This window comes from Heterodontus francisci, chromosome 1, assembly GCF_036365525.1.
Source record: "Heterodontus francisci isolate sHetFra1 chromosome 1, sHetFra1.hap1, whole genome shotgun sequence".
Lineage (NCBI taxonomy): Eukaryota > Metazoa > Chordata > Chondrichthyes > Heterodontiformes > Heterodontidae > Heterodontus > Heterodontus francisci.
In genome coordinates, this window is record NC_090371.1 from 75441368 (window position 1) to 75465753 (window position 24386).

The window sequence follows — 24386 nt, forward strand, 5'->3', positions numbered from 1 at the left end:
GCATTGTCAGCAAACACAATTAAAATCTCTGTAAATCAGGTGGAAACGCTGAAGCATATTGTAAGGAAAAAGTTCCAGTGCCTCAGCACCAGGAAATATAACAAATGACTTTAAACTATAAATGTTTTCGAAACCTATAAATGTTATTTAAACTCATCACAGTGTAATCTCCATAGGTAACCATGATCGCAACACTGTGAAGTAATACTGATCATTTTTTCCATCTACTGCACAACATTGAGACTTTTCAGTCTGGATAAACTATTATCGTACATTTTTCACATTCCACTATTGAACATTTTAACTTAGATTACACTTTAGTCTGACTTAAGGTTCAGCTGGAACATTGTTAAGTGCTGTAGCTATGCATAGTTGTTTGGTGCTCTCATAACAATGAAATCTATAGTCATTTCATAGGGACTATTTTAATTTACCGGCACCATTTTCAAGTATTTAAAGAGTTCACAAGCAAGACACATATTTTAGTACCATTCCACTTAGTTTCTAATCTTAATTATCTTGAGCAAGGAGATTTCCAATAAAGGCTCTGGCAATTCCCAATGGGGAAGACAAAATCAGAAAAATCAAACCTCAGCAGTCCCTGGTGATTCTTAATCACTAGCTACAGAGGCATTGATGACAGCTGAGGAGAAGGCTTTCCAACATATCATGGCTTTGGATATGTTAGGCTAGCCAAATGGAGAAGGCACAGATAAAAATGACAGGAAAAGAAAATCTTTTTCACGCAGCGAGGGTTTAGGATCTGGAATTCGCTGTCTGACAGTGTGGTGCAGGCAGGTTCAATCAAGACATTTAAGAGGGAATTGGATTGTTGCCTGAAAAGGAAGAATGTGCAGGGCTATGGGGAGAAGGCGGGGGAGTAGTACTCGGTAAATTGCTCCTTCGGAGAGCCAGCACAGACGTGATGGGCCAAATGGCCTCCTTCTGTGCTGTAACAATTCTAAGAATGTGCAGGGTTTGGGGAGAAGGTGGGGGGATCGCACTAGGTGAATTGATCATTTGGAGAGCCAGTGCAGACACAATGGGCCAAATTGTCGTCTCCTGTCCTGTAACAATTCTGTGATTCTGAGAAGAAACCCATGCTAAATATGCCCACAGAAAGAAAGTTTACAAAGTAGTCATTATAAATCAGTGGTAGTCCCTATAAATATGAATTTAACAATAGCTTTTACTGGCAGATTTCTACATCTGAAGTGTTACCATGTCTTATGATATGTTTTTATTTCCTGTCATGCTTTGTGGTTGATATAGAATTCTAGATGGGTTTTAATCGAGAAATAGCTTTCACAATACAACATGAGGGCTGTGGTCATTAGTGCCACTTAAAGTACATAAATTTCATTTTGGCCCAAGGTGTCACATAGGTATCATCCCTGCTTCTTTATTTTGAGATGCACTGCAAATTAGACATGTTGGTGCAAATGGCCTATGGAGGAGAATGAAATTTTGCGTTACAGCAAATGAGTTTGTGTTGCAAAATGCAATACCCTTGAACTTTTCCTCATGATGCAAACTTAACCAAATTTAACTCTTTTTAGAATGATAAATATTTATTTTCTCTCCTTGCCTCAATTTTCTCCTGAAGATCCTGACTGATGTAGAGTTCAGTTCCATGGGTTCCAGTAGCCCTAATACACCCCAGTCTGTGGTTACTCTTAATTTCTCAATTTTATAATTAATGTTCCACGATTCAACTGTTGAGCAGCACAACTCAGTCTGAACAGTATCTACAGCATTCCACTTTCCAATAGCAGCCATTGGGTAGTGATCTGGTATTATAATTTTGGCTCAAACCCTTCCCTTCCTTAGCCCCACTACCAACAAGCAATCAACTAACTCAACATAAAACTCAATGTCGTGGTCTGTATTTGATGGTTGCCTGTTTATAAGAACAAGATTATTGGATAGCAATCAGTGGGAACCTTGCTGGTTTTTCCCATCCCTAGTTCAGAGGTATGATGACATTTATCAGCCAAGATCAGTTAATTTGTCACAATCCCAGAGTCAATCCTAGAACAACAACTACTTATTTATATAATGCCTTAAATGTAATAAAGCTTTCCAAAGCATTTCATAGAAGCATTATAAAGCAAAATCTGACACCAGGACACATAAGATGATATTAGGACAGATGGCCAGATTGTCAAAGAGATAGGTTTTAAGGAGCGTCTTATAAGAACGGCAGAAAGTTTTAGGGAGGGAATTCCAGGGGTTAGGGCCTTGGCAGCTGAAGGCACGGTAACCAATGGTGGAGCAATTAAAATTGGGAATGCTCAAGAGGGCAGAATTAAATGAGCGCAGATATCTCAGCGAGTTGTGGGGCTGGAGGAGATTACAGAGATAGGGAGGGACGAGGCTATGGAGGGATTTAAAAACAAGGGTGAGAATTTTAAAATCAAGGCATTGTTTAACTGGGAGTCAATGTAGGTCAGTAAGCACAGGAGTGATGGCTGAACAGGACGTGCTGAGTGTGAGGACACAGGCAGCAGTGTTTTGGATGACCTCAAGTTTACGGAGGATAGAATGTGGGAGGCCAGCCAAAATACATTGAAATAGTCAAGTCTAGAGGTAACTAAAGGCATAGATGAGGGTTTCAGTAGAAGATAAGCTGTGGCAAGGCAGAGTCTGGCAATGTTACAGAAGTGTAAATATGGTCTTAATGATGGCTCAGATGTGTCGTGAGAACTTCATCTCGAGGTCAAATATGACACCAAGGTGTGAACAGTCTGTTTCAGCCTCAGACAATTGCCAGAGAGAGGGATGGCATCGTTACCTAGGAAACAAAGTTTGTAGCGGGCACCGAAGACCATTGCTTTGGTCTTCCCCATATTTAATTGGAGGAAATTTTTGCTCACCCAGTACTGGATGTCAGACAAGCAGTCTGATAATTTAGTGACAGTAGAGGGGTCGAGAGAGGTTGTGGTGAGCAGTGTTCCCTGTAAGACATGCAGCCGTGCAGTAACCTGGAAGCTACCGTGCAGGCCGCTCACAGGTTGTCCCCTTTAAGATACAGTGTGCGCGCAACTGTGTGGAAAATTTTAAAGGTACCGCACATTGAAATTACCAGGCCATGCACAATGACAATAATTTAGAGGGGACATTGGTAATGAGGTAGAGCTGGGTATCATCAGTGTACATGTGAAAACTAACACTGTTTTTAGATAATGTCACCAAGGGGCAACATGTAGATGAGATATAGGAGGGGGCCAAGGATAGATCCTTGGGGAACACCAGAGGTAATGGTAAGGGAATCTTCATGATCTGTATAGTTCAGTACCATACCTGTGATGAATTTCCCCACTGGAGGAGCCACTAAGAAAGAAAGACTTGCATTTATATAGTGCCTTTCATGAACTCCAGATGTCTGAAAGCGCTTTACAGCCAATTAATTACTTTTAAACTGTAGTCACTTTTCTAATGTAGGAAACAAGGGGCCAGTCTTCATGTGTGAATCTGGACAATGAATATTTGAACCGTAGGCGGCAGCAGAGCCAAAGCCCAATCTGGTCTTCTACATCCACGTGCACATGTTTCAGGCAGGTGTCACTAGATAGACATCAATGTTATCTGATGCTCCCCTTCTTCCAGCCTAGGAATACACAGGCCAATTGGAGCAACCAGCTGCACACAGACCAGAGTGATCTTCTGCAGCCTCATGATTATATTCAGTCTATCATGAGTTTGGAAATGTTTGACTGTTTCTAACTTTTCTTTATTGCACTCAACATTCAATATATTTGATAGACAATGCAAGAACATAAGACATAGGAGCAGGCGTAGGCCTTTCAGCCCTCCGAGCCCACTCCACCATTCAGTGAGATTATGGCTGATCTTCTACTTCAACACCATTTTCCTGCACGATCCCCATAACCCTTGATTTTTTAATGTGTAGAAATCTATCAATCTCAGTCTTGAACATGCTCAGCGACCGAGGCTCCACAGCTCTCTGGAGCAGGGAATTCCAAAGATTCACCACCCTCCGAGTGAAGAAATTCCTCCTCATCTCAGTCCTAAATGGTCTGCCCCTTATTCTGAGACTGTGTCCCATGGTTCTGGACTCCCCAGCCAGGGGAAACATCCTTTCTGCATCTACCCTGCCAAGCCCTGTAATAATTTTGTATGGTTGAATGACATCACCTCTCATTCTTCTAAACTCCAGAGAATAAAGGCCCAGTCTATTTAATCTTTCCTCATAGATCAATCCCTCCATCCCAGGAATTAGTTTGGGGGTGAACCTTCGTTGCACTCCCTCTATGGCAAGTATATCTTTCCTTAGGTAAGGAGACCAAAACTGAACACAGTACTCCAGGTGCAGTCTCACCGAGGCTCTATATAATTGCAGTAAGACATCTTTACTCCTGTACTCAAATCCTCTTATAATGAAGGCCATCATACTATTGGCCTTCTTAATTGCTTGCTGTACCTACATGTTAACCTGATCTCATGAAATGTCATGAAACGTTAACTCTGCTTCACTATCCACAGATGCTGCCAGACCTGCTGAGTATATCCAGCATTTTCTGTTTTTATTTCAGATTTCCAGCATCCGCAGTATTTTGCTTTTATAAATTCTCCTGACTCCACTTGTAGTGGACCCACCTTTGTCTTTGCTAATCTTTTCCTTTTTACATATTTATAGAAGCTTTCACAGTCTGTTGTTAGGTTTCTCGCTAGTTCACGAACATATTCTATTTTCCCCTTCTTAATCTATTTCTTGGTTCTCCTTTGCAGAGTTCTGAAATGTTCCCAATCCTCAGGCTTGCCATTTTTGGGGCAACTTTATACGACTCTTCCTTTGCTCTAATACAATCCTTGATTTCTTTTGTTAGCCACAGTTAGAACACTTTTTCTTGCTGGGTTTTTGTGCATTAAAGGAATGTATTTTTGTTGTAAACTATGCATTAGTTTTTAAATGTTTGCCATTGCCTGTCTACCAGCATCCCTTTTAACATAGTTTCCCAATCCATAGCCAATTTGCCCCTCATACCTTCGTAGTTTCCTTTGCTTAGATTTAAGACCCTAGTTTCTGATTGAACTACATCACATTCAAACCCTATCATAAAAGTTGTGCTTTTGATGGTGTATCCGTACTCAAAGAGTTCTAAAAATTGCAGTTATAAATTTCCATGTAACTGAAGCAGAGAGACCTGGCACAGGTACGGTACAGTTTGGCATAGGGCCACACTATTGTTCAGAGTAATCAGGAGCCTGCTTAACGCCCAGGCTGCAGTCAATCTGAAGACAATTAGATCTGGTAGATTTTGTCATTGCTCACCTGGGCATGCGGAGGATGTCAGGTAGAGGGCTCTCTGCTTGTTATTTCATCTCAACAACATGTTTCTTAATAGTTGTGAAACACAAGAGGAGCTTAAAGTGAACAATATGGGCAAAGAAATAATATATCAAAATAGTTTCTTATTAGGGAGAAATCATGAGGATAAAATCACATGTGCTGTTGAAATATAATAGTTTGATTCTTCCATGACCAATCCAAGAATAAAATTGTTATAAAAAGCTTTTAAAAAATTTTAAAATTTTAAAAATGACATATAATTCCAAAAAAATGTTGTATGAATCATCAGAAAACCAAGTACTTTTTTTTCAGTCCCCAGAAGATTACAACTCAGTTTGAAATACAAAGAAGCTCCTTTGAGCATCTAATCAGAAATAGTTTCCAGTCCAGCATGAAGGACAATTAAAATATCAGGTCTAGCCATGTAATGTGTGCACCTTGTTCAGCTGTGTGTTTAAGAGTTTTTCAAATGATCATTTTTCACAGAGATTTAATAGATATGAATTATTTGTTTTAGATTTTTAAAAATAAATGATAAATGTTGGGAATCTAGAAAAAAAAACATTTGAAATGTTTATGGAACTTTTGATATTGAAGCCAAAGCCAAAGGCTTCCAGATAAAATAATACATTGCAAAATGGTTTAAGCTGTCAAGAAACAATGGGTTTGGTTGTATTTTTCCCCCAATTTTCTTTTTTCCCTCCTGTCTATGGTTCCACAGCTGCCAAGTGTTCCAGCACTGCCAGAATGGCCATTCTTCAAATTTAGATCTGGATTTTCTGAAATCTGCCCATCAACCCAACCCCACTGTGCCCCTGGCTCAATTACCGCTCTGGGCCTCACTAAAGGTGTAGGGTGACTTCCTGGCAGAATCTTTCCCACCAATAGGAAGCATGTTGCTGCAGAGATGTGAAATGTGATGGTGCTACCACAGGAAGATGGGACTTGCCACTGCTAACTCAGTGACTACCACCACCTTTTTCCAGGTGACCCTTGGGGTTGGCTCAGACAGTAGTAGTAACTAGGAATATCAGGTGGTTTGTTCGGCTCTGCCCCCCCCCCCCCCCCCCGCAGGCATTTACAAGCAGCAGGTGGTGAAGCGGCATCCAGCAGCTTTCCAAACAAGAAGAGGGGGAGGAAAATCGAGGCCAGGGCAGAGAAACAGCAGTAGATCTTGCTGCCTGATATTACTTTTCCCTATTTTCTGATTTGGGATGGGATTGTGGAGGAACATTCAGCTCATAGTGTCAGCAAGCTACTTTACTGCAGAGAGGTGTCACAGCCAAGGCTGATCCTATTCTTAACTGGCACATACATGCACACACTTCCCAGGAATCCACTGGTTAGTCATCAGAACCAAGAATTCTGCTTGGGGAACCATCTGACAGGATCCACCATCTCCCTTTCCCGCAAAGCCTCAAGGGCATGCAGACTACTGCCTGATGGACTTGTGGTGAAAAGTGTTTTTCTGTACAAACTTTTCCACGAGGGGCAGGTGGTACAGCAACTGAATGGAGTGTTCCTTGGTAACGTGGCCAGACCCATCCTTCATAACATAGGGCACAGATAGGGAGAGGCGGTGGCGTACTGGTATTGTCACTGGACTAGTAACCCAGAGACCCAGGTATTGCTCTGGGGACATGGGTTCGAATCCCACCACAGCAGAAGGTGGAATTTGAATTCAATTAATAAATCTGGAATTAAAAGCTAGTCTTTTGTTGTAAAAACCCATCTGGTTCACTAATGTCCTTTAGGAAATCTGCTGTCCTTACCTGGTCTGGCCGACATGTGACTCCAGATCCACAGCAATGTGGTTGATTCTTACATGCCCTCGAAATGGCCTAGCAAGCCACTCAGTTCAAGGGCAATTAGGGATGGGCAATAAATGCTGCGATGCCCACATCCCATGAAAGAATAAAAAAAAACCTCAGCACGTAGTGCCACTTGATGTTTGTGTACCGGGGATCTAAGCATAGCTTGTTGCAGCCACACACAAAGATAGCCATCAGGATGAGGGTGATGCTGGGTATGTTTTTTCCCCTTTATCTAGAGGTTTGAACATCGTGTCCCTGTGGACACAGTCTATTTTCGATCTCCAGATAAAGTGGAGTATGGCTTGGGTGACCACCACTGCGCCGGAGCAGGGTACGGGCCAGACCTGCGCCACGTACAGCAGCACCTCGCACCTGATGATCAGGTTCTTACCCACAATGGAGAGGGGGCGCCGCTCCCACATGCCCAGTTTCTGTTCCACCGTGACTATGTGCCCCTTCCAGTTTTTGGCACATGCCCCAGCTCCTCTGAACCATATCCCCAGCACCTTCATGGAGTTTGACTGCCTGTTTATTTTCTCTTTCTTAGCCTGGGAACACAGGCCAATTGTAGCATCTCTCAATTAATTTAGCAGAGATAAGGGATCGAGCCTGTGAACTTTCTGCTCTGTATGGTTCAGTATTACACCAGGTGATCCATTTACCCACTGAATCAGCAACAGAATTTTTAAAAAAAAATTTTGCCTCCTTTAATTTGCTTCTTTTTTCCAAATAAAAACAGAAAATTCTGGAAATACTCAGCAGGTCTGGCAGCATCTGTGGTGAGAGAAGCAGAGTTAACATTTCAGCTCTGGTTCTGTTTCATCAGTTTCTGCTTCATCGGTTCTGATGAAAGGTCACAGACCAGAAATGTTAACTCTGCTGTATGTTCTATGTTCTTCCTCCACAGATGCTGCCTGACCTGCTGAGTATTTCCAGCATTTCTTGTTTTTATTTCAGATTTCCAGCATCTGCAGTATTTTGCTTTTATTTTAGTGCTTTTTTTTCACTGCATTTCACCATATGGGCAGTAGAACTACATTTGACCAAAGTGCCTCATCTACTTACATTGCTCTTTTCTGTAAATTGAGGTCAATTATGCAAAGGTTGCATCTTCTGCCAGAGACTGGTATTTGATACCGCCGTGTGAAGGTTAAGGCTCATTATTGGGTTAGTCTAGAGGAAACTTTGCTGCCAAAACTGTTCCCTTCCCTAGCATGGATTCACCTCATGTTCAACATTCACTAAACTTTTAAAAAGAGATAATTAAGCTGACATTGCTGGCTGTAGATCAGCATCTCAATTAAGCTGTCACCTTGCTACACAGCAAACAATCTAATGAACAACAGCTATCCTATCAGTGTCTTAAAGAAGCACAGTCTTCTTAACAGAAGCTTAAAAATTGTTTGGTTATAGAAATGCGCCAAAATGTATCACTTTAGTAATGATTTCACGCAGCAACTTTTAAAGCATGATTCAAATAATCTGTGTTTGGAGCCAAAGGAAAAAATATTTTAAGTGAAGATGTTGCTCTTTTAAATTGCCCCATTGGCCTGTTAGGCCCTGTTGACTGGTCTTTAATTGCCAGTAAAAAATAAAGAGAAGTAGTAGGCTTTTCAGTTCCTGAGGATGAAGCAGTGAACTTTAATTTGTTTTTGAGGATCTCAGCAGTGACAGGAACTCCTTTTTTTTTAAAAAAGTCATTCTTGCATAACTTCTGGCAGTCATTTCTTTACTGTGCAGAATCCAAAAAGCCTGGTTGGAAAGAAATAACTGGAGCAAAACAGCAATGTCTTTGAAATTGGATCATCGTACATACCATTAAAGATAAATGAGAAGCAGTCTCCTAAGTCAAGGCATACTGGCAACATTATGACAGAGTCTGAGGACACTAACCCTGTTAGTGCAAATGTATTAATATAACCCCACCGCCCCGTCCCCCAAACACAACTATGAAGGAAAATAAGCATACAACTGCTTGTATCACAAAGGATAATGGGTGGCTCAAGTACTGAATAATTAGTTGTCCTTTCACACTTCATCAAATTAAGTTTGTGCAGGTGGTTAAAATAGTAATGGCATTCAGTTTTCATAGCTTTACATAAAGACTGTTTGTGAATCTCAATGAATGGAGTCTTGCAGCTGGTTCTGCACAAGGATACCAGTGTGTAAACGTGATTTACCGTAAAATCTAGGTTAGAAATTAGAACGTAGCTTGGAAATTGCTGTCAGTGTAAACTGGAGTGTGGGGAGGGTGGGATTCCATTTGCTTACTGCCCAGTTTCTATCTCCTGCAAAGTTGCTGTGGAGTTTTAAGGGTGATTTGCGATGTTATGTTAAACCATGCGCTGTGTTGTGTTGTTGGCCAGAATACCAAATTACAGTCTTCACACATGGTGGGCTGAATTTTACCACCCCCTCGATGCCGCAGGTTGCGAAGTGGGGGGGGGGGCCAGTAAAATTCTGCGGGCAGTGTCCCGCCTTGACCCCGACATGGAGAAGAGGGCTGCATATTACCAGGGGCGGGGGGACCTCAGTGCAGTCCCTTAACCTGCATATTAAAATTAACTTTAATGATATTTAAATTAACTTACTTGCAGGTGGCAGCCATCCCACGCCGATTTTGTGGCCTTTGTTCGGCCTTCACATGCCTTTGGAACTAGTTCCGAGGCAAGAACCTGGTGGGGAGGGGGGAGGAATAGAATTTTCAGGGCGGGAGGGGTGGGGGAGCGGGGAAACCACTTTTTATCGGATGTGGGGATGATGGGAAGGGGTTGAAGGGCAAAGGTTAGAAGGTTGGGGGGGAAGTTCAGGTAAGGAAAAATGCAAGTGTTGGTCATATCAGGCATTGAAATGACCATGGGGGGGTAGGGGATGGGCCGCCACATCTTTATTATGTCTGAATCAAAAGTTCATAATAATGTACCTTTAAAAATTAAAAGTAATTCTAATGGCTTAAAAGCCCTTTAAAAATGACGTGGGCGCAGTGGCGCCAGACGCCATTGCCAGGGATGCGGTGCCACCCCCTCTACGTCCTCGGGGGGCCATTCCACCCCCTCTATTTAAATCAGCCTCCGCCGGCAATATCGTTGGGGCTCAGGGACGGTGCATCCGTGCAGGATGCACGCTACCATCAGAGTGCGCCACCGCAAACTGCGGCGCACTCGTAAAATCCAGCCCTGTATGTGTGAGGTGCTCTTACTGCCCGTACGAAATGTACATTGCAGCTGACCCAGGTTTGCACCGCTTGGGAATGTGGAAGGAACTGCTGTTTCATTCTGTGTCAGCTGACTGAAAACAATTCCCTTTTTTTAAAATTCATTCATGGGATGTGGGCTATGCCAGCATTTATTGCCCATCCCTAATTGCCCTTGAGAAGGTGGTGGTGAGCTGCCTTCTTGAACCGCTGCAGTCCATGTGAGGTAGGTACACCCACAGTGCTGTTAGGAAGGGAGTTCCAGGATTTTGACCCAGCAACAGTGAAGGAACGGTGATATAGTTCCAAGTCAGGATGGTGTGTGACTTGGACGGGAACTTATAAAGCATTTTCTATGCCCCAGTGGCATACAGGGAAAAAAAGAAAGACTTGTATTTGTATAGCACTTATCATGACCTCAGCATGTCCCAAAGTGCTTTACAGCAAATGAGATACTTTTGAAGTGCAGTCACTATTGCAATGTAGGACATGCAGTAGGCATTTCACACACAGAAAGGTCCCACAAACAGCAATGTGATAATGACCAAATCATCTGTTTCTTTTTTGTTTGATGTTGGTTGAGAGATAAATATTGGCCAGGACACTGAGGATAACTCCCATGCTCTTCTGGCAGGAGCTGATGAGAGCTGTCAGAGATTTCATTTAGCAGCAAAGACATACTGTTCAGACTCATTGTTATGCTACATGTTAGATCTTCAACCCAAGCACAGTTGACTGGCGATGTAAAAACAGCAGATCCCCCAGAGCCTGAGGCTTAGCAGGGAAGCTGTTGCAGTGTCATCTGAAATAAAAACACAAAATGTTGGAAACATTCATCAGGCCTGGTAGCATCTATGGAGAAAGGAAACAAGTGCTATCTGCTTCAGGAAGAGCTGCAGATAACCTCAAACAGAGGAACAATACTGCCAGTAGAAGTCAACGTGTAAATTCAGATTGCATAATTACTGTCTTGCTATGCTCTTCTACTTCTGTACAGTTATCCTGTAAATAAATGTGAACATAACAGTCGGACAGTGCTATGTTTAATACTTTTCGGAGTGGATAGAGGAGTGTGATGAACATCCCACATGTTCTCAGCGTATAATAGCTTGGTTAAAAAGAGTAACTGTTAGTCCTGTAGCACACTGTCCTATTCACAGCAAACATAAGGGCTGAGATTTTATCCTGGCGACGGGTGGTGCTGGTGGGGGTGGGTGGGGTGTCAGCGGGGGGGGCTCAACATCCAGAAAAAGCGATGGCGAGAACCCCGCATCGCCTCTTCTGTGGAAAACCTGCCGAATCTAGTGCCAATTAGGCACTTAAGTGGACCGCAGCGGGCCTTCCACTGGATCAAGGACCCTAGTGACGGAAGTCAGGCCCTCAGAGAGCTGCCGGCCAATCAGAGGCGGTGGCTGCTGCCAGTGAAGCGCCTACTCGAGGCCCAGGAGCAGTGCTGGACCAGGCCACAGGTAGGTCAGGGCGGGAGGGGTCTTGGGTGGGTTACAGGGAAGGGGATGTAGACAGGTCGTTAGAAAGGGCAGGGGGGTGGTTCTCACCATCCCCCATCCCAATGCCGGGTCCCTCGTTCAGGCATTATGTGCCTTTTAATGAGGGCCCCCATCATCCTGGAGTCAGGAAACAGCCTACATTGTTTCTTGTGCCGTATTGCCTGTGCGGCGACAGGGCCGCCCGCCACACAGCTAATTGCAGCAGTGGCAGGATGAAGCCCTTAATTTGAAATTAATTGTCGAGTTAAGGGCCTCAATTGGCAGCAGGGCGGGAAGGCCGTTCACATGCCTTCCCATCCCGGACTTAATTTTGGCGGAGGCAGGAAGTGGCAGTGTTTCCCTGCACGCAAGTTCCAGGCAATGACCATCTCCAACATGAGAGAGTCTAGCCACCTCCCCTTGACATTCAGTGGCATTAGCATCGTTGAATCCTCCACCACTGTGCAAGGTGGCAGCAGTACCATCTACAAGATGCACTGTAGAAACTTCTTTGACAGCACCTTCTAAATCTGTAACCTCTACCATCTAGAAGGACAAGGGCAGCTGTCGCATGGGAACAACACTGCCTCCAAGTTTCCCTCCAAATTACCCACCATCGCTGTTCCTTCATTGTTGTTGTGCCAAAATCCTGGAACTCATAACCGAACAGAACTATGGAAGTACCTTCACAACATGGACTGCAGTGGTTCAAGAAGGCAGTTCAACACCATCTTCTTAATGGCAATTAGGATGGGCAATAAATACTGGCCTTACCAGTGACACCCACATCACATGAATGAATAAATAAAACAAGAGACTCTGAATTACAGTATTTATTTTACAGAAATATCATTAAAAAATGCTAATCTGGTCTACTGTAAAAATGAAGGTTTAAAGGATTCATAAATGCAAATAACAGTTGCTCAGCCTTGTTATTACTTCTGCTGCTCTATTGCTTTATTGTATTATGAAAGGTCAAGAAGAAAGTTTTAATTATTCCAGAAACTTTTAGTAGCCCACTTTTTCTAGGTCTATGTTTTATTGCAACAGTACCTAAACTCCTGCCTATCAAGGGCTCCCTGAATCTGGTATCTAATATCTGGCCTGCTCCTGCATTCTCAGTTTTCCATTCCTTTGCCAGGAATTTTGCATTGTATGCTGAGCTATTTCTGATCTGCTCCTGCTGGTTCCCATCCTACTTTGGATCCAGCTGTATGAATGACCTTTGCTTTGCCACTTACTGCTTGCTTCCCAGTGCTGCTGACTCCATACATCTATCTGCTGGTATACCTGATCCACTGGTGTGGACTTCTAATCACCAAGGCCACTATTCATCTCCACTGGACGCTTGGATCACTCTATGCTGCCTCAGAGTCGACACTCCATTTTCTAGCAGTGATACTTTCCCCCTCAAACAGCTCCTGACCTCACGTGCCCTCAAATCCTGTCTCTGAACCTGGACATTAGTTTGTTGGTGCTCCAAGCTGACTTCACCCTGTCTATAAGTCAGCTTCATCCACAATGGGACCTTTTGCTTAACTTTAGACTCTCTCCCTATTGCCTTCTCTGTTTACAATCAAGATCTTTTCTCACCTTTAACATGCCTATGACTTTCCAAATGCCTATTGGCATGCACATTTTGGCTGTCACTTTTGACCTCACTTTAATTACCTTTTTTCCTCTTGTCTTTTCACCTCTTCAGCCTTTCAGTCCCCTTCCTCTCACCCAGTCATGCCACCTTTAATTTATCTTCGCTGGGGTCCTTTACAGCTCAATTCCCTACCCCAAACCTTCACTATTCCTTTGCCTTTCTACCCCCCTATCACTAACCGAGGCTTGAATCCCTCTTGGATATGTCTTGACCTTTCCTTTGTGCCTTTCTCGGAATTCACCAGAAAGGCCCAGCACAGCACTTGTTGCTTCCTTATGACACTAACTCCAACTCCCCCATCCCACTCTCTTATCTATGTTCCCTTCCAGCCCAGCACCTTTAATCTCACCAACATTCTTCCCGTTCCATCACACCCCACTGCTGACCTTGGAACTCTGCCAGAAAATCAACAATAACATCCCTCTTCACAGCTCTCTCCAAAATGTTTGTTCACTTGCGAGCATGGTCCTTGTATGTACCAGTTCAGTTTCTGGTCAATGGTGACCCCCCAGCTTAATGTGAATGATTGTGTTGTGGTTGATGACCTTGACGGAAACTTGGCTCAGGGGTGATGACATTCGCGCCACACAAGTGCCAGGCAGTGACCATCTCAAACAAGAGAGAATCCAAACATCTCTCCTTGACATTCAATGGCATTACCATCACTGAATCCCCCACAATGAACATTCTGAGGGTCACCATTGACCAGAAACTGAACTGGTACTGCCACATAAATGCTGTGGCTGGAAGAGCAGGTCAGAGGCTAGGAATTCTTCAGCAAGTAACTCACCTCCTGTCTCCCCAATGCCTGACCACCATCTACAAGGCACAAGTCAGGAGTGTGATGGAGGGGAACCTCCACTTGCCTGGATGGGCGCAGCTCCAACAACACTGAAGAAGCTCAACACCATCCAGGACAAAGCAACTCACTTTATTGGCACCCCATCCACCACCTTCAACATTCACTCCCTCCACCACCGATGCACAATGGCAGCAGTGTGTGCTATATACAATATGCACTGCAGCAAAGCATCAAGGCTCCTTCGACAGCACCTTCCAAACCCGCAACCTCTGCTACTTAGAAGGACAAGGGTGGCAGATGCATGGGAACACCACCACCTGCAAGTTCCTCTCCAAGCTACACGCCATCCTGACTTGGAACTATATCACCATTTCTTCACTGTCGTTGAGTCAAAATGCTGGAAATGCCTTCCTGTCAGCACTGTTGGTGTACCCACACCCCAAGGACTGCAGCGGTTCAAGAAGACAGCTCACCACCACCTTCTCAAGGACAATTAGGGATGGGCAATAAATGCTGGCCTATCCAGTGATGCCCACATCCCACGAACGAATATTAAAAAAAACACCTTACCCCTTACTGTAATCTCCTGCCTGATTGTATTTTCCACCACTTGGAAAACCAGATCACCAAATCTCATCTTGGTCTCTTCCCTCTACTCCTGTGGCACCTTTTCCTCCTTTGAACACCTCACTTTATTGCACACCTTTCGCCTCCTCTAAAATCCTCATTCTCTACCATCCACCCACCTCCCACCTTGCATGTCTCACTAAGATATCCTCATTCCTTAGCCTCAGTACTGAGTGACTGCTCATCTTTGGTGATTTCAAACTCCATCTAATTTCATCTTATCCTATCTTCTATGTGTTCACTGCCTTCCTGTTCTTCCTTAACCTCTCCCTCCACATAAACTCTCTTACCCACATTCACAGCCATCCCCTTAATCTTGCCAATTCACTAGGCCCATGGTCTCAATGACAGACAAGGCTATCTCTAATCACTTCCTTGTATCCCTCAGCACTTAAATCCTCCTTCCAATCCAACATATGTTTGCATCTGCCCCAAGACTACTCTTCCCCCCCCCAAGTCAGTTATAGCTATACTTTCAAACTCAAGATCAGAAGAGGTAGACCGGAATGAAGTATCTCATCTAATTTTCTCAACACATACTGCATTCATTATATTAGACATTTCTGGATAACTTAGAATTTATGTTCAAGATCAAAAGCAAGTCTCCTAGGAGTTGACCTCAGAGCAAACAATAAGATCTACAGCAAATAAATAAAATTGTTAAACCTGGCCAATCTAATAGCATCAGATAACCAAAGCAATGATGATAATATGATAGAAGTTGCAAAAGAGGCGTTTAACAATATGAAGGTGTATCTCTGCAACTGTAAAATCAAATTGTTGATTAGAAGCAGGTTTCTTAGATGTTACTTATGGTCAGCAACATTGTATGGATGTTAATTCTAAACACCAAAGTAAGGAGACTGGGGGCATTAGAGTTCTGGTGTTGCAGATGTTGATAGTCACAAAGATTGATTAACAAGAGGGTCTTTGAACTAGCAAAAGAAAAGGAGAGAAGCAACGAGGCTGATCCTGATGAGAAAATGACAGACTATGGGCACATTATTCAGGAGTCAAAAGGAAAGGTTTTAAAGTTGTAAGTGTCTGGAAAAGTTGAAGGTAATAAATCAAGAGTAGAAAAGGCAATGGGTGTAACAATAGAGGCTGATAGAATCCCCCTGTTCAGAGATAAAATTGTATAAACTGTGCATATGTGTGTATAATATCTCAGAGGCTATTTAACTTAGGTCATGCTGGTTACTTTGATATGAAATGGTTACGCAGCTTTGTAGTGTTGTTGTACCCAATAGACATGCATGGGTAGATTTTATGAATTTGGAAATTCATATTGGAAATTCAGGCATGGAAACTGGTGGAACCCACTGGCCTCTCCATCCAAATTCCTGATCTGTACTCCTAATGCATGAAGCTCCAGGTGGGAGCACAAATTTGTAAAATCTGCCCTATAATCTACAAAGAAAATTCTGTACACACAGTGATTAGCTCACACTGTAATAGGGTGTATGAAACCCACAGTGGATTCTCACACATTCAGTCTGTAATTGTTTTGATAATAAAATAGTTACATTAGTTACAAAAACTTATTTCTTCAATTCTCTTGTTCGCTACAGGTCTCGGAACAGGAAATGGATGAGGTGATATCACGTACAACTCATCGGGAGAGCATTAGCAAAGATGGACTACTGTCACACACCCTAGGTACCATTAACATTTGAATTTCCTCTCTCTTTCAGCTTTCTTTTTTCTTGTGAAATATGTGTTTAAAAGGATCGGAAACTGGGCAATGAAACAGTTCTCTTTTCTGACGCTCAGGGTGAGATTTTCACTGGATCTGCTGGGCGGAAGCAGGACAGTTGTGCCCTGAAAATCATGTGAAAAAATTTACCACCTCATACTCACTTCCGATCTGGCAAACCTATCACAAAGAAACAGAGAACCCGCCTATTGTAGGTGATAGGCCTTTTTAAAGTGCGATTTGAGTTTCCATAATGTACATACTTGTTTGGAGGACAACTAGGTGCAGGATGTACCAGTTTTACCTTGGGGACCAAAATGGAAATTATTTTTATTATTTTAAAATTATTTTTGTGGAGCTAGGAAGAGCAAGAGTGCTGCTGCTGCCCTTGGTTCCTAACTTGCTGATAGCTTAGTCAGCCTCTGGGCCACACGTGTGACATCCACAGCCTGCCACCGATATAATGACGACTGGCCCTTAAAAGGGATGCGTCCCATTTGCACTCTCAGGCAGATGGCTAACACACTCTACCAGTCAGCTGCCCAATAAAGTCTGCCATCCTGAGTCAGCAGTAAGGACTCCCAGGTCAGCTACAGCAAGGTTAAGTGCAGAGTGAAGTGTTTTCTACTCTGACATAACAAAGTATCTCAATCCCAACCTATTGCATCGGTGTGAAGTTTTTCCATTTCCTCTACCAGCTGTCCTATACCCAGTCAGTGTGTACTCGCCAAATATAGTGGCAAATTATAGGCCATTTTGTACAGTGGGCCTATATTTACCAAATACTGGATCGGGGATACAGGAACGTATTTGACACAGGACCTTTAGAGTCAGCAAATAGAAACAAATTTCATCCCAATCAGTCCAGGCTGGATTGGAACCCAGGTGCCTGAGGTGGAAAGCACTGTTTAACCACAGCACTGCTCAATACTGCAACATTTGAATTTTATTTTACTCGTTCATGGGATGTGGGCACCATTGGCTAGGACAGCATTTATTGCCCATCCCTAATTGCCCTTGAGAAGGTGGTGGTGAGCCACCTTCTTGAACCACTGCAGTCCAAGTGGGCTAGATACACCCACAGTGCTATTAGGAAGGGAGTTCCAGGATTTTTGACCCAGCGACAGTGAAGGAACGGCGATATAGTTTCAAGTCAGGATGGTGTGTGACTTGAAGAGGAACTTGCAGGTAGTGGTGTTCCCATGCATCTGCTGCCCTTATCCTTCTAGGTAGTAGAGGTTGCGGGTTTGGAAGGTGCTGTCTAAGGAGCTGCAGTGCATCTTGTAGATGGTACACACTGCTGCCATTGTGCATTGGTGGTGGAGGGAGTGAATGTTTGTGGATGGGGTACCAATCAAGCTGGCCGCTTTGTCCTGGATGGTGTCGAGTTTGTTGAGTGTTGTTGAAGCTGCACTCATCTGGCAAGTGGAGAGTATTCCATCACACTCCTGACTTTTACCTTGTAGATGGTGGACAGGCTTTGGGGAGTCAGGAGGTGAGTTACTCGCCGCAGTATTCCTAGCCTCTGACCTGCTCTTCTAGCCACGGTATTCATATGGCTACTCCAGTTCAGTTTCTGGTCAATGGTAGCCCCCATGATGTTGATAGTGGGGGATTCAGTGATGGTAATGCCATTGAATGTCAAGGGGCGATGGTTCGATTCTATTTTATTTGAGATAGTCAATGCCTGGCATTTGTGTGGCCCGAATGTTACTTGCCACTTATCAGCCCAACCCTAGATAGTGTCCAGATCTTGCTGCATTTCTACACGGACTGCTTCAGTATTTGAGGAGTCACGAATAGTGCGGAACATTGTGCAGTCATCAGCTAGGTATGCACTAGGTATGACTCCAACCAGAGGAGGGTTTTCCCCCTGATTCCCATTGACTCCAGTTTTGCAAGGGCTCCTTGATGCCATACTCAGTCAATTGCTGCCTTGATGTCAAGGGCAGTCACTCTCACCTCACCTCTTGAGTTCAGCTCTTTTGTCCATATTTGAACCAAGGCTGTAACAAAGTCAGGAGCTGAATGGCCCTGGCGGAACCCAAACTGAGCGTCACTGAGCAGGTTATTGCTAAGCAGGTGCCGCTTGATCGCTCTGGCGACAACTCCTTCCATCACTTTGCTGATGATTGAGAGGAGACTGATGGGATGGTGATTGGCTGGGTTGGATTTTTCCTACCTTTTGTGTACAGGATATACCTGGGCAATTTTCCACATTGCCGGGTAGATGCCAGTGTTGTAGCTGAGTTGAATTTTTTGATGGTTGGAAGGAAAGCTTCAGAATAGAAAATAAGATTAATCAAGACATAGCGATCAGGTACAACCTTTGTTTAAGACAAAGGGAAGGATCCATTTGGTTACTATAGACTAATCAGGCTAACATTAGCTATGATCAAAATCTTAGAATCAGTAATTCAAGATAAAATTAGTGAACATTTCAAAATGCACAAAAGATACCCAAGAACAGCTAGCATGGATTTGTTGAAGACAAGTCCTGTTTTACAAATTTAATAGTATTTTTGAAGGGGTGACAGATTGTATTGTTAAAGGGAATGCAGTAGATGCAGTGTATTTGGATTTTCAGAAGGCTTTTGATAAGAATACTTTGTGCAGTTTTGTTCTCCATATTTAAGAAAGGATATACTTGCACTGGAGGCAGTGCCACGAAGATTTACTAAATTGGTCCCTGGGTTTAAGGCTGGGATAGATAGATTTTTGGTCTTGCAGGGAATCAAGGGATATGAGGAGCAGGCGGGAAAGTGGAATTGAAGCTCAAGATCAGCCATGATCGTATTGAATGGCAGAGCAGACTCAATGAGCCATATGGTCTACTTCTGCTCCTATTTCTTGTGTTCTTGTGTCGCACAGGAGACGTGAGTTGAAAAAAATGCATAGTTCAAGAGGGAATATAGCAGTATAAAGAGAAAGTTGGAATCCAAGAGTTAGGGTAAATGGGTATTTCTTAGATTGGAGAAGGATGCGAAAAGTTGGAAGTGATGTACCCTAAGAGTCACTGGGGGGAATTTTAACTATGGAAATAGGTGGAATTAGGTCTGGTGGGGGTAAACATCAGAATGCCAATCCAAACTCGCCTCTAACACCCCCAGTTTAACGGAAGTGGGACGATGGTCACACAACAAACCCACTCCAAGAAGGTGGGTTGGCACTTTAAATATTATAATGAGGCTGCGAGATTTATTGCTCTGTTTTTCAAATTTAACTGTGGACGGCTGTGTTTTCCGAGACTCAGGAAAGCCGGCAGCTACGTCCAGGCGCAGGATTTCAAGATGATAGGTCACAGAATTTTACAGCACAGGAAGAGGCCATTCAGCCCATCGTGTCTGTGCTGGCTCTCCAAAAGAGCAGTTTACCTAGTTTCATTTCCCCGCCTTCTCCCTGTAGTCCTGCATTCCTTCCTTTTCAGATAACAGTCTAATTCCCTCTTGAATGCCTCAATTGAACCTGCCTCCACCATACTCTCAGGCAGTGCATTCCAGACCTTAACCAATCGCTACATGAAAAAGTTTTTCCTCATGTCACTTTTGCTTCTCTTACCAAATACTTTAAATCTGCGCCCTCTCGTTCTCGATCCTTTCATGAATGGGAACAGTTTTTCCCTATCTACTTTGTCCAGACCCCTCATGATTTTGAATACCTCTATCAAATCTCCACTCAGCCTTCTCTTCTCCAAGAAAAGCAGTCCCAATTTCTCCAATCTATCCATGTAACTAAAGTTCTTCATCCTTGAACCATTCTCGTGAATCTTTTCTGCACTCTCTCTAATGCCTTCACATCTTTCCTAAAGTGTGGCATCCAGAACTGGATGCAGTACTCCACTTGAGTCCAAATCAATGTTCTATACAAGTTTGTTTTTGTACTTTATGCCCCTATTAATAAAGTCTAGGATGCTTTATTAACCGTGTTCTCAACCTGTCTGTCCACCTTAAATGATTTATGCACATATACACCCAGATCTCTCTACTCTTACGCTCTCTTTAGAACTGTACCCTTTATTTTATATTGTCTCTGTGTTCTTCCTACCAAAATGAATCACTTCACACTTCGCTGCATTAAATTTCATTTGCCATTTGTCCACCCATTCCACCAATTTATCTATGTCCTTTGAAGTTCTACACTATCCTCCCCACAGTTCACAACGCTTCCAAGTTTCACATCATCTGCAAATTTTGAAATTGTACCCTGTACACCAAGGTCTCGGTCATGAATATATATCAGGAAGAACAAGGGTCTGACACCGGCCCCTGGGGAAATCCACTACAAACCTTCCTCCAGTCTGAAAAACATCCATTAACCACAACTCTTTGTTTCCTGGCACTCAGCCAATTTCGTATTCATGTTACTACTGCCCCTTTTCTTCCATGAGCTATAACTTTGCTCACAAGTCTGTTGTGCGGCATTTTATGAAATGCCTTTTGGAAGCCCATGTACACTACATCAACAGCATTACCCTCATCAACCCTCTTTATTATCTCAACAAATAAATAAATAAAGTCCATGTAATCCAGGGGAATGTAGCAAGCTGGATACAAAATTGGCTCAGTGACAGGAAACAAAGGGTAATGGTTGATGGGTTTTTTTACAGCCAGAAGGCTGTTTCCAGTGGGGTTCCACAGGGCTCAGTACTGGGTCCCCTGCTTTTAGTGGTATATATTACTGATTTGGACTTAAGTGTTGGAGGCATGATCAACAAGTTTGCAGATAACCCAAAAATTGGCCGCATGGTTGATAGTGAGGAGGGAAGCTGTAGACTGCAGGAAGATATCAATGGACTGGTCAGGTACGAAGAAAAGTGGCAAAAGGAATTCAACCTGGAGAAATGTGAGGTGGTGCATTTGGGGACGTCAAACAAGTCAAAGGTAGCTTCCCCAGCACCAGGCTAAACTGACTGGACTGTAGTTGCTGGGCTTATCTTTATGCCCTTTTTTGAGCAAGAGTGTAACATTTGCAATTCTCCAGTCTTCTGGCACCAAACCTGAGCCTAAGGAAGACTGGAAAATTGTGGCCAGTGCTTCCGTAATTTCCAGTCTCACTTCCCTCAGTATTCTTGGATGCATCTCATTTGGTCCTGGTGTCAGCCTATTTAATACCTGCTCCTTATTAATTTTAAACCCCTCAAGTACCTGAATTACCTTCTCATTCACCATGACCTGTACAGCATCTTCTTCCTTGGTGAAGACAGTTGCAAAGTATTAATTTAATGCCTCAGCCATGCTCCCTGTCTCCATGCATAAATTCCCTTTTTGGTCCCTAATCGGCCCCACTCCTCCTTTTACCACCCTTTTACTATTTATATGCTAATAGAAGATTTTTGGATTCCCTTTTATGTTAGCTGCCAGCAGGGATCAACAACGTGTCTGTACACGGACACCAGTGTCCGTGGCAAAAAATTTTGAAGTCTGTGACTGGTTATTTCAGGGATGAGAAAATTCCCATTGGCTTCTTCAGACTGGCAAGTGTCAGTTTCACAGCTGACAGGTGCAGAAGCATGTATTTGCATCGACAGTGAACATTCGCTGCATACTATCCTATCTTGTGGGGCAGTCTGGCCAAACTTGATTCCTCTGCTCACCTAATATTCACACATGTATGCTTTCTAGCAGTAACCACTGGATAGTGATAAGGTCAGAAACCGTGGCTATTTTTTTTGGCCTGTTCTGTAACCCAGGGATGTTGAGGGCATTTGTGCTTACTACCATCCCAGCTGAGATTAACTAATTCTGCATAGACCGAAGATCAAAATTTGCCCCTTCCTGGACTGTATAGCTTTGTGCCATATTGGGCAATGCTTAACCCACTAAACCATTAGGGATCAAAGTTTCCATTTTCATTCTATATTAAACCTGTTGTCTGCTTGTAACTGGCATATATCATGACTCTTGCTAGCACAGATTAAATTTTAACAGCAATGGATGGGCATAGGTATCACAACTAGAACGGAAAGAAGCCTGTTTAAAAACCAGTGCTCCACAATTGTTTTTAAGGCGGCTAAAGTAAACCTTATTAATCTTCTCAACTGGGGTAGACCAGGAACTCCATCACCAAATTCTTTAATTCTTTTTTGTTATTTTTTGGGGAGGAAGTGGATTGTGTAAAAAATCAAAGTAAGAACTCCGATGATCAAGGAGTTCATGGAGCATTTAAGAACTTACATAAATGAGGGGAGAGGGATAATACTTTGAAACATTCCCTTAGAGGTTCCCCTAATTGATTCTGGTGCTGAATAGTTGCCATTGAATGACAGTTGCTGAGAAGAATTACAGCTGGCTTTTTCATAATGTTTGTTAAAACTGCGATGTGCTATTTGTGAGCATAGTGAAGTGTAATAGTCATAACATGTCAACTAAGAGATGTTTGATTTCATGAGTGAGTTAAGAAGCAAACAATTAATCTCAAATTTTTTTAAGAGTCTTAAGAGACAAAATCCTCCTGACCTACTCAACCCACTTTTTCTGGTTGTAAAATGGTCCTGACACTCCAATGGTAGTTGAGATAATGACTGGGCTGCTGAGGAACAGAATTTGTCTTCATATTGAGTATACATGTTCCTTTGTCTTGGATGTAAAGCAGCCATGATGAATGCCATGAAAACAAAAATCAGGGGAAATGTTTAATGAGCGGCTGAGCTGATAATGCACGTTTTACACTATTATCTAAAGTCAGAATTACCCCCAATTTCTCCAAGGCTGTTCTTGCTGCCCTCCACCACCACCCCCCCCCCCCCCCCCAATACTACACTGCAAAAACTCTGTTGCCCATATCCTATCCTGCACCAAATCCTGCTCACCCTTAACTATCATCCTTTCCGATCTGCATTGGGTCGCCGTACTCCCAACACATTGAATTTAAAATCCTTACTGGTGCCTTCAAATTCCTACGCAGAGCTTTGTCCCAAACTACCTCTGTAACCCCCTCCCTGCATTCTTTGGCACTCTGACCCTCGTCAATGTGCAACTGTCCCCATTACTCCACCATTGGTGGCACAGACTTCAGCCACCTTGACCCTGCTCTCTGGAATTCCCTCCCTACAGCCCTGCACTCTCCACTTCTTTCTCCAGCTTCAAATTCCTTCTCAACATCCATATTTCCAACTAAGATTCCAGTCACTGCTCCTGACTCTTGCACCATGACTCTTTTATTCCTTTATTTATTTTATCTATTTCTCTCCAGCTCTGTAAAGCTCATTGGAACATTTTCTACATTAAAGGCAGTTTATAATTGCAGGTTGCTGTTTATGGTATTAAATCAATACCAATGGTTGTTTACAGTTTTTAATGGTGATTGCAAGTTTACAAGTTACATCCTTTATTGCTAAGATTGAGATCAACCCATGTTCATCAGATAAAAATAATACCACATTGTTTTACATTACACAAGAACACAAGAAATAGGAGCAGGAGTAGACTATATGGCCCATTGAGCCTGTTCTGCCGATCAAAAGGATCATGGTTGATCTTGGGCTTCAATTCTACTTCCCTGCCCACTCGCCATATTCCTTGATTCCCTGAAATACCAAAAATCTGTCTATCCCAGCCTTAAATGTATTCAACGATGGAGCATCCACAACCCTCTGGGGTAGAGAATTCCAAAGATTCACAATCCTTTGAGTGAAGTAATTTCTCCTCATCTCAGTCCTAAATGATTGTCCCCTTATCCTGAGACTGTTTTATTAATCAGATTAAATATTAAATCACTCTTCTGTAAGCTATTACTTGAAGTCTTCATAGCTAATCAATTTTATTTGTCTTTTTTATAGTTAGGCCTCGGTGAGAATTGTTCCC

At 43.1% G+C, this 24386-nt stretch overlaps 1 protein-coding gene across 10 annotated transcripts in view; it reads left to right on the top strand.

The window, feature by feature from the left end:
- pdzd2 (PDZ domain containing 2) overlaps positions 1 to 24386 on the top strand; it is a 632977-nt gene that overhangs the window by 511285 nt on the left and 97306 nt on the right. For all 10 annotated transcript variants that reach the window (XM_068032021.1, XM_068032011.1, XM_068032069.1 and 7 more), the window contains one exon: positions 16460 to 16547. In XM_068032021.1, coding sequence (XP_067888122.1) covers positions 16460 to 16547 — 88 coding nt within the window. The remainder of the gene's footprint in view (positions 1 to 16459; positions 16548 to 24386) is intronic.